The 11,511-nt window shown below is 30.3% G+C and overlaps 1 protein-coding gene across 1 annotated transcript; it reads left to right on the forward strand.

Annotated features, from left to right (window-relative positions):
- Positions 1–1,472: 1,472 nt before the first annotated feature.
- Positions 1,473–10,472, forward strand: LOC111702216 (uncharacterized; the record flags this gene model as incomplete). The annotated part of the gene is given in 9 exon segments (XM_023473829.1): positions 1,473–1,561; positions 2,194–2,251; positions 3,315–3,371; positions 5,555–5,616; positions 7,137–7,205; positions 7,900–7,963; positions 8,506–8,547; positions 9,225–9,304; positions 10,406–10,472. Coding segments are annotated over 9 exon segments (588 nt in total), but the record flags the coding sequence as incomplete, so codon positions are not given.
- Between the last annotated feature and the right edge of the window lie 1,039 nt (positions 10,473–11,511).

Genomic DNA, 11,511 nt, shown 5'->3' on the forward strand with positions numbered 1-11,511 from the left:
AGAGATATTCAAAAAAATGGATCATTTAAGAATATCTCAGAAAACCTTGCTTTTTACTGTTTGGATGTGAACTATCTTAATACTTCTTTAATATCTACATTATGGTGGTAGGCGACTTTATCAATATAATGAAGATGACTTTCGATTTTAATTTTGATTTATATAAAGCTTTTAAACAGCATAGATACACAAAAACGTCGAAACAGAGAGAAGCTGTCATATAAAAAAGCTTCTCTTTAATTGCTTGTAAGCTTATGATTCGAAAAAAGCTTGTCAACAATCAAATCTTAAATAAAAAGTTGTCTTTATTATATTGATATAATCGCCTACCACCGTAGGTAAAACTTTTTCAAGCGATTCAATCCAAAATATTTGTTTTTTGTTTTTAATATGAAGAGTTTTTATTCTAAATAAGCTTTAAAAATTGCTGATAAAAAAATTTGTTTTAGTCTTTTTTTTAAAATTTTTAAACTAAAAAAATACGTTTTATTAGAAAAAAAAATTTTGCTTTGATGTGAATAAGTTGTTTTAAAGTACATGGATTACAGACTTTGGATTACTGTGAAATCATCAGTTCCAAAATTGTTAGTTACTAAAAAAGATTAAGTTTAAGAATATAACCAATAAGAGATCGGAGGCCGAATTAAAAGAATTCGAGCCACGTCTCAAATTGAGTCGCGGTTCAAACATGGTTGGTTTCCCTTGAAATTGTATTCAGTTATGTGTGGCCTTTGCATGTATAAAACGGTTTCCTTTCAACCTTTATCTCGTGGATTAACTAAAATAACAGATAGGACACTAGATGTCGTCTTTTCAAGATTTGAATAAAACCCGTTCATAATAACTCTGAGACTGAAGCCCAAAGGAGTTTCGCGCAGTCGACGTAGAACAGGCTCTCTATGTCTTGTAATTCTACGCTGACTGCGCAAAACTCTTCTGGGCTTCTGCCTCAGGTTTATGGTGAACGAGTTTCATCCAAATCTTGAAAATACGACATATCTAATATTCTATCTGTTATTTTAATTAACCTATGTTCTTCACATTTTAGCTGGGACTATGAAAGGGTGTGTGCATGGATTTAATGTAAATATTTAATATTTTTAGTAACAACTCTTAATATGGAGGGTTACTTGTAATAGGTTTATATTTCCCTTAGGCAACTGTTCTCCAATGTATAATAGAATATTTTTGGCAAGGTAAGGTGAGGTCAGGTAAATTTGCTGGCAATAACATTTTTTATATTCTTATGTCAAGATTTAAAATGTAAACACAAATTTAAGCAACCCTGTTTTAAAAAAAGACCGATATGTCCGATTTACAACTGTACCCTGTAAACCTCTATATCTACCTGATTAAAAACGAGGGAAATATCGCCGTTTTCTATTTTAAAAAGTGATAAATTCTGATAATATCCATTAATATTTTTGTTGGATGATAAATCCGCTAATAAATTTCCACTATTTGTATAGAGTATGTACGTGGATAAGTATAGACAGGCTGCAGTGCTGACAGGAGAACGAGATGTTAAGACTGATGTAAGAATTAAGAAGAAAAGGGACAGGTAGGGAGATATTTCAAGGACCTATACAATGCCAATATTTGTATGTGAAAATTATTAGAATATATACAATATACATATATATTTCAGTTTTTAAATTTCTCATTTATCAAAAAAGAAGAAAAAAATAATTAATAAAAAAGAAGAAAAAGGAGAAATATTGCATTTAATCCTCGTCTTACATAATACATAATACATATATTTTTATCAAACATTAAACATTTAGCATGGTATTTTCTGTTCTTGAAGTCACAAAAATATATTTTTTGTTTAATGTTGATGCAATGCTTTTTTAATTCAAGCATCTAAACAGATTTACGAAACATATTTGAGAACAGTCCCTTGAAAGGTTTGTCTCATCAAATTTGATTTTGTTTAATTGACACAGTTTATTTTCCCTTGTAGTTTCCCAGCGAAAATGACTAGCACTTTTTTGTTTATAAGAAGCAATAAAGAAAATCACAGAAATAAACCCTTTCAAGCTTGAAAAACGACGATATCTTTCGCATTTTTGATCAGATGAAGGTTTCAAGGGTACCGTTGTAAATCGGGAAATGCCATCTTTTCATGAAGTGTCAATTAAAATTACGCTTATAGTCCCTTTAAACCATATTTGTTGTACAACTTGTATCTAGGCTACAAGGACAGGCAGCTGCAGCTGACGAACATGATTATGAAACATATTTGGCTCAGGTTATATATGAATCCTAATATAGAAATCCTAATATATATATAAGAATCATAATATATGAATCCTATTATATGAATCCTAATATATGAATCCTGATAAATGAATCCTAATATATATCCTAATATATGAGTTCTTATGTATGAATCCTAATATATGAATCCTAATATATGAGTCCTTACATATGAATCTTAAGATAAGAATCCTAATATGTTAGTCCTAATATATGAATCCTATTATGTTAGTCCTAATATATGAATCCTAATATATGAGTCCTTATATATGAATCTTAAGATAAGAATCCTAATATGTTAGTCCTAATATATGAATCCTAATATATGAATCCTAATATATGAATCCTATTATGTTAGTCCTAATATATGAATCCTAATATATGAATCCTATTATGTTATTCCCAATATATGAATCCTAATATATGAATCCTAATATATGAATCCTATTATGTTAGTCCTAATATATATGATTCCTAATATATGAATCCTTATATTTGTTTAAATGTATAAATTATATCCTGTTTTGTGTATTATTTATCTATATTTTTTAATGCATTATCTGCCCCAATTCTGACAAACAAATTCATTTGATTTCTAATATTTATTAATATTTCTGTTCCCGTATTTTTAATTTTATAAATGTTTACTGTTTAGGGTATATTTGAGATGAGATCAGGAACTGTTTACTGTTTAGGGTATATTTGAGATGAGATCAGGAACTGATTACTGTTTAGGGTATATTTGAGATGAGATCAGGAACTGTTTACTGTTTAGGGTATATTTGAGATGAGCTCAGGAACTGTTTACTGTTTAGGGTATATTTGAGATGAGATCAGGAACTGTTTACTGTTTAGGGTATATTTGAGATGAGATCAGGAACTGTTTACTGTTTAGGGTATATTTGAGATGAGATCAGGAACTGTTTACTGTTTAGGGTATATTTGAGATGAGTTCAGGAACTGTTTACTGTTCAGAGTATATTTGAGATGAGATCAGGAACTGTTTACTGTTTAGGGTATATTTGAGATGAGATCAGGAACTGTTTACTGTTTAGGGTATATTTGAGATGAGATCAGGAACTGCGGAAAAGGCTTTACATTACTTTAACAAGGTCATCTCTCACCATAAAAGCTAATTGCATATATCTTTGTATCTTAATGATGTAAACCTTTGATCTTTCTAATTATCTCGTATTTAAAAAGATAGTTTAACTTTTTTGTGTGATGATTTATTTCTCTTAGAGAAAGTTTACATACAGTACACAATATACTACATGCAGTACACAATATACTACATGCAGCACACAATATACTACATACAGTACACAATATACTACATACAGTACACAATATACTACATGCAGTACACAATATACTACATGCAGTACACAATATACTACATACAGTACACAATATACAACATACAGACGATACACAATATACTACATGCAGTACACAATATACTACATACAGCACACAATATACTACATGCAGTACACAACATACTACATGCAGTACACAGTATTCTACACGCAGTACACAATATACTACATGCAGGACACATTATACTACATGCAGTACGCAATATACTAAAGTACACAATATACTACATGCAGTACACAATATACTACATACAGTACACAATATACTACATGCAGTACACAATATACTACATGCAGTACACAATATTCTACATGCAGTACACAATACTATATACAGTACACAATATACTACATACAGACAGTGCAAAATATACTGCATGCAGTACACAATACTACATACACAACACAATATACTACATAATGTACACAATATTCTACATGCAGTACACAATATACTACATTCAGTACACAATATTCTACATGTAGTACACAATATACTACATGTAGTACACAATATACTACATGTAGTAAACAATATACTACATGTAGTACACAATATACTACATGTAGTACACAATATACTACATGTAGTACACAATATACTAAATGCAGTACACAATATTCTACATGCAGTACACAATATACAACATACAGACGATACACAATATACTACATGCAGTACACAATATACTACATACAGCACACAATATACTACATGCAGTACACAACATACTACATGCAGTACACAGTATTCTACACGCAGTACACAATATACTACATGCAGGACACATTATACTACATGCAGTACGCAATATACTAAATGCAGTACACAATATACTACATGCATTACACAATATACTACATGCAGTACACAATATACTACATGCTGTACACAATATACTACATGCAGTACACAATATGCTACATGCAGTTCACAATATATATTACATGCAGCACACAACAAACTACATGCAGGACACATTATATTACATGCAGTACGTACACAATATACTACATGCAGTACACAATACACTACATGCAGTACACAATATACTACATACAGTACACAATATACTACATGCAGTACACAATATACTACATAATGTTTAATCTACTCTTATAGATATACTTTACTGCATAATCTTTTATAGTATGTTTAATCTACTCTTATAGATATACTTTACTGCATAATCTTTTTAAAGTGTATCTTAAATTGACGTATTTTCAATGCTAATTTATAATCATACAAAAAAACTGTAAAAGACCTGAATTTCTAAATGGTCATCGTTTTAACTGTGACAATATTTCTCTTACATAGAAATAGAAACTTTTTAATTGACGAAACGGATTGAAACCACTCAAAATTCTTGGAAATTAGAATCAGTTAAACTGGCTCAAAAAAGAGATTATCATAAACTTTTTTTAACCGATTTAAACCATTCAAAAATTACAGATCTGATAAAAATATTTGACACAGTATCGAGGTTTAAAAATGATGGTTATGATGAACAACTTTTGACGATAACTATGTTGATATTAAATATATTTGTAAAGGAACTGTCAGCGTATTTTCAAATGACACCTGCCTTCATGCAAATATGTTAATGTTCGATTCACAACGGTACCCTCAAAAGCTTATTCTGATCAAGAACATGAATTAGATTTCCATGTTCAAAATTTGGGAAACGGATATCTTTCAATTGTGTTTCTAAAAAGGGGCATTTGCATTTCTACTATACAGAAAACATTATTAAAGAAATGATCAGAATTAAACGTTATCAAGCAAGAAAACCGTATTCATTCTCCACATTATTTATCAGATTAAAGTTTGCGAATCGGGCATTGCCATCTTAGCATGGAGGATCACTAAAAATTACGCTTACAGTCCCTTAAGTAACGATCCTATTGTGCAGGCAATAGATATGGAGTCTGAGGACGAGGTACCGTATATCGTCAGAAGTGAATGTTTACGAAGGTATTTTCGTCAAAACAGAAGAATAAAGATTTTTGGAAATTGTTTGTTTTTGTGTAGTATTTTTTGTTTTTGAAAATTTATCCATTTTTAACAAAATTTTCGGCAAAATATTTGTTAGATGATACAGGTGACTTGCTATGGGTTTCTGTCAAAGAGAATAGAATATATATTAGAGTGGAATTTACTAGAAAAAGTGTAAAACGGCCATTTTGTTGTACTGTTTCCATGTTGCAGGTGTACTTCACATATTTGCACTATATAAGATTTTGGGCCCTGGATCATCATTTTATAAAAAATCTAAAATTAACATTAAAAGAAAACCAAATTATGAAATAGGCTGGTTTCATAATTGACCAATGATCATTTCACATAGACTCTATGCCTTCCACTTTACAAACGATGATTTTCCGTTATAACTATAAATCAAATGATGTTTTTATTCCCCTAATTCATTATAAAGTTTATTTAACAGCTTTAAATTCGAAACTGAAATGAATAGTCTAGGGAACATACTGTATTAATGCATATAATTTGTGAACATTTACATTATTTGTACACTTTGTACTCCCTTTAAGGCTGAAAGGGACTGACAAAGTTCATACCGAGGGATTGTCTAAATTCCACTCTGATATATATTCTATTCTCTTTGATATTACCTAATAAAAAAGAACCGAAGACATTTTAACTTATCGACAGCTCCATATTGCATGACTGTATTTGCACTGTTCCTGTACTAGAAAACTTGAAGAAATTTCATAAAACAGATTTTATAAGTTGCTATCAAAATGAAAAATACAAAGTTTCATTTTGAATTTTTGAAAGAAATATAATTATCATTTGGATCATATCTTAACTGTAAATAATATGTAAATTGAAAAAACTTTTAGTTTAAAACTATTTCAAATTAGTGAATCAGATTCTTAGGAAATGTGAAATTTACAAAAAAAAATCATACACATTTTTTTTGATACGATTGCAGAATATTCCAAACTTAAGGGACTGTACGCTTAATTTCGAGTGACCCTCTTTTGACATAAAGCTTTGTTTGATAAAGTATGAATTAGATAACAACGGTTATTTTAAATTGTTGTTTCTCTACTAAAGTGACTAGCGCTTTTCTGCTGCGGAAAACCTAGAGGAATCGTCAAATTATTAACACTTTTAAACATAGAAAAACGTCGATATCTTTAACGTTATTGAACAGATAAAGGTTTAAGGGTACCGTTGTGAATCGGACATTGCCATCTTTGTATGGAGAGTCGCTTGAAATTACGCTTACAGTTCCTCTGATATAATTTTTGCAGTGCGAAATTTTGATTTTGCGATTTAGCGCTGAATCCACGAAAACTGCTGATTAATTTTTTCGCAACTTTCCAATTGACCTTAAGGTATATCTAGAAGGAATTGACTTGGTCTGGTAAACCACAAATGATTTAAGGATTATTGCGTTCTAAAGGTATTTATGAATCAAAAGTTACAACTTCTTCCATAGCAATCGTTATTTTTGAATAATTGTTTAGATTGGAGAAATCTGATGAAGCCAAGTTAGATGCTGAAATTGCCTTGAAAATAAATAAATCAAGTACAAAGTTAGTATCAAATAATAAGTATTAACTACAGCGAGGGCAATGGAGGCTCATTACACCGGATAAAGTTTAAACAATGTTCATCCCTCAAAGTGGAGTGAACCCTCAGTGCTAGAGATGGCCATCGTTTTTCTGAACGAACGAAATTTTTGAGAAGGAAAGACATTTTTTTTGTGAACGATAGCATCCTTCAGAAAAAAATGAACGATGGACGAACGATCTGGATCATTCAGAGAAATTAAAAAACTTTTAAAAACGATCCAATAAAAACAAATGATTTAAAGTTGTTTGTACGAACTTGAAAAAAAACGATTTTTTACTGAACGAAAGATTTTTGGAACAAACTGTTTATAAACGATAGATTTTTAATGAACGATACATATAGATGAAACAAAGTTTTGACAGTGCAGTATAGCTTACTGTATTTTCGCAAGAGGGGAAATAATTGAAATACGGCAAAATTTTATTGGACATTTTGGACATTTTTATTTCAAAACCCTGACAAGGCTGACATGGTTGGGGGTGGGAAGAAAAAAAGGTCTTATAGCCTCTTTTAAATATTTATGCATTTAAGTAAATGTAATGTAAACAAATTAGTGCATTAACCATAAATTCTCTGTCAAAAAAAAAGTATCATCGTAAGACATTTTTTTAAAATATTATTTAAGATTTTACATTCTTATCTATTTATATGCAGGGCCGTTGTAGCACTAGGAGAGGCAATGTTTCAGTTAGGACAGTTCGAGTTTGCGTTAGTTCAGGTCAATTTTTTATAATATTCAACTCATTTTTTACCCATTTTTAAAACTGGGGGAACATTATGGGCCTCCTGTTAGATATAACATACTAGGGGCTTTAGGGGCGTTTCGCGCACATTCTCTATTTCAACTTTTAATTGTGGCTCAATGTGTGAGCATCTTCTCTTTGTACAATATAAAACAATAACAAAACAATTAGTTCGTGGATTTAATAATAGTTTTTTTGCACATTTTCAAAATTTCCATAAAAAGAAAACTTATGGATACAAATTTCTGTAATTTTGAGCATCTATGAACCTTCCCTGGGATCATGTGAGCCACTACAAAAAGTTTGGACCCGATTGGTTCAGCCGTTTTGACGTTTATAGGTTACAAACAAACAGACAAACAAAGTATAAAAACAGATAGTTTTGCATCCTTCCTAGCACAATTTGTAAGAGGGGAAATTATTTTGCCCCCCCCCCCCCTGCCATTTATAGCCCGCAAAACAGTTTTTCTGACTATAAAAAGAAATAAGATTAAATTATAATTTTGTTTGTTTCAAGTTTGAGAGAGGTTTAAAGATTAGAATGGAAACTACACTAAAGGTGACTTTGCTACTTAAAGACTCTGTTCACGTAATTCAAGCCAACCTTCATTTAGAGAGTGACATGTCAGATTCACAACGGTACCCTTTAAACCTCTATCTGTGAGTAACCCTACGGAAAAAAGTGGTGAATTCTATTATTCCTTCCTTGCTTCTGCAGCATAAATCCGAAACCTCATTTTAAATTAGTGAATTTTCAATTGGCTAAATTAAGACAATACATTTCCCTTTTATCATATCCCTTCGGTTGATAAGATAACTAAAGGGTGTCCAACAAACCATACACATTGAGAGATGGCTTTCAGATTTTGATAGCTAGCTATCAAATTTTAAGACAAATAATATTTTTAAAAATTATGACGTTTTGTCATTGAAAACACAACCTTAAAAATATCAAAGTCGATCTAAAAACTTCTGTAATTTATTTTGCCTGTCGTTTCAATTTACTTCTTTATTTCTTTATTTCTTATCATCAAATCTATCTTTTTTAAAATTATCATCATTACTTTTATTCACATTAATTTATTTATCTATGCATTAATCTCACTATGCATTAATCTCACTATAGGTCCGGTTTTTCAGTGTCTTTATGTATCATTTACTGTGTACAACTTGCTAATATTACTATTAATAGTATTATCATTTATGAAATATCTTTATATTTATATTTAATTATAGAAAGGAGCAGAGAAATGCAAAGATGCTATTTTGCACTCTCTGGGTACAAGGATACCAAAATATGATTTGAACGTTGTGAGGTAAGGCTTAATTTGGGTTTAATAGAATATTAGTTCAGCTCTCAGGCTTCCAGATTATTTAAAAGCGTTTATTGTTTTTTTAAGCGCATAACAATCTTTTTTTTCACAAATATTTTTTATTTAAATGTTTTTGGAACATGTATTCCTCTTTTATATTATGTTATGACTAGCTTCACTCCTGTATGCCGAGTCCATTAGCGCCTGATCCAATGGGTTCAGTCATGTGTTTATTGTCTATTCTGAACCAATAGAAATAGTATGGCGGTAACTCTATCTTTCTATCTATCTCATTATCCAATTAGAGTTATAAATCTTTCAATCCTCGCTAACAGTAAATGGAAATATTTAATTCTATAATGGTGGCTTGGGAAGCCAGTGTTGCTCATAGATACTCTAAACTATTCACGGTGGACTAAGCCAGTGGGGTCGGTCAAATAGGCCTAGGATTAGGCCGGGTACTGTAAAAAGTCTGAACACGCACGGGAAAATTGACCCCTGTCATATGTTAGTCTGGTTAGGGCGACGTACTGCACCATAGGATCGGGTAAGTACGCGCTGTTATCTGGCAGGCCGGTACAAACTGGGCAGGTCCTGTTCGAATTCAAATTTACTACGGGGATAGAGACCTGCTCAGTTTAAAATCTCAAAATCAAGCTCAATAGTTCTCCCAAGTTCCCCAATCAAAATTTGAGGCAAAGCGGTCCACGAGTCATGAGTTATGAGTTATGATTGGACATTTAATCAAATAAACAAACAAGCAAACAGAGATTACTACTTTACATATATATATTTAGTAAATGATATATGTGTACAGTGTTTTTTGTTCTTTTTGTTATTTTTTTTCATAAAATCGATACACAATAATACTGAACTTTATTTATAAGATTTTCCAGATTTATTTCCTGGAGGCATACAAAAATAATAATTTTGATTTGAAGTATTTTTTATATGATGAAGAATTAGTGGTTTAATTCTTAAAATATTTTAAATGGTTTTATACTTTCTTTCGAACCAACAATGAGGAAAAATCTTAAAAATTTGTTCTGGTTTTTTTTAAATCTAAAATAAAATTCAGGAAAATCCCAAATTTCTATTTTTCAGATTAGTTGTCAAGGAAAGGGCACGTCAAGAGAAGATGGAAAATAAAGCAAAAGATAAAAATCCTTTGGTAACAAGAAATTTGAATTCTAAAAAAGTTTAACTATTTTTTGGTGAAGCAAATAATACAACATTTTCAGGAAAAAATTAACATTCCAAATAAAAATTAATTTATGTTTTATTATAACAGATCAGTTTCTTCCTGATAAAAATTTCTGATTAAATTGAATGGCTTCTATACTCAATTGGAGATAAAAGATTACTTTTATTAAATTTCATGATGATCTATAAGATCAAGAGATGTTCAGAAAAAAAATTATTAAAATTTCTTTTCATAGTCACTGCTTCTTTTAATAGTGAATATATAAAAGTAAAATTACTTGTAATTTTTGGATTTTTTTCTTGTTAATTTCTGAATTTATTCGACTTTTTTGTTGTTCGTTTCGGGTACCTGGAATTAAATATTGTGATAATTGTTCGTTTGTTCCTTCAAGATATCTTATCGTTAACGTGGGATCGTTAATATTAATGTTGTTGTTGACCAAGTTGTTAACGAGGGATCGTTAATATTAATGGTGTTGTTGACCAAGTTGTTAACGAGGGATCGTTAATATTAATGTTGTTGTTGACCAAGTTGTTAACGAGGGATCGTTAATAAGATAAGATAAGATAAGATAACGTTTATTGCTAAAATAAATGTATCTGTATACAGATAGAGTTTACAATCACAAAATTGATGATTATATTAACAGTACAAGTATAAAGCAATTAGGTGGAAAATAGCTCTTGGCTGTTTTGATTATTTTTTCCACCTAATGTTAGTAATAATAACAAAATATTTCAATTAAATAGATTTAAGGAGAACGATTAGAGATCAGGGTGCGAATTTATCATATGCAAAATAGTTTATACATAAATTCGAATAACTAGAGTTTAAAGTAATTTTCAGACATGTACACAACAAATATCAAAGCATATTAAAACATATCTAATTAGTTTTACATGAATAGCAATTCGGTTTATAACACATTGTCCTATAATTTTCAAAAAGAGAATTTAGTAGTCTATTTTTAAATATACTTAGAGAGTTGCTTCTTTTTAAGTCAAGA

This window comes from Eurytemora carolleeae, unplaced genomic scaffold, assembly GCF_000591075.1.
Source record: "Eurytemora carolleeae unplaced genomic scaffold, Eaff_2.0 scaffold141, whole genome shotgun sequence".
Lineage (NCBI taxonomy): Eukaryota > Metazoa > Arthropoda > Copepoda > Calanoida > Temoridae > Eurytemora > Eurytemora carolleeae.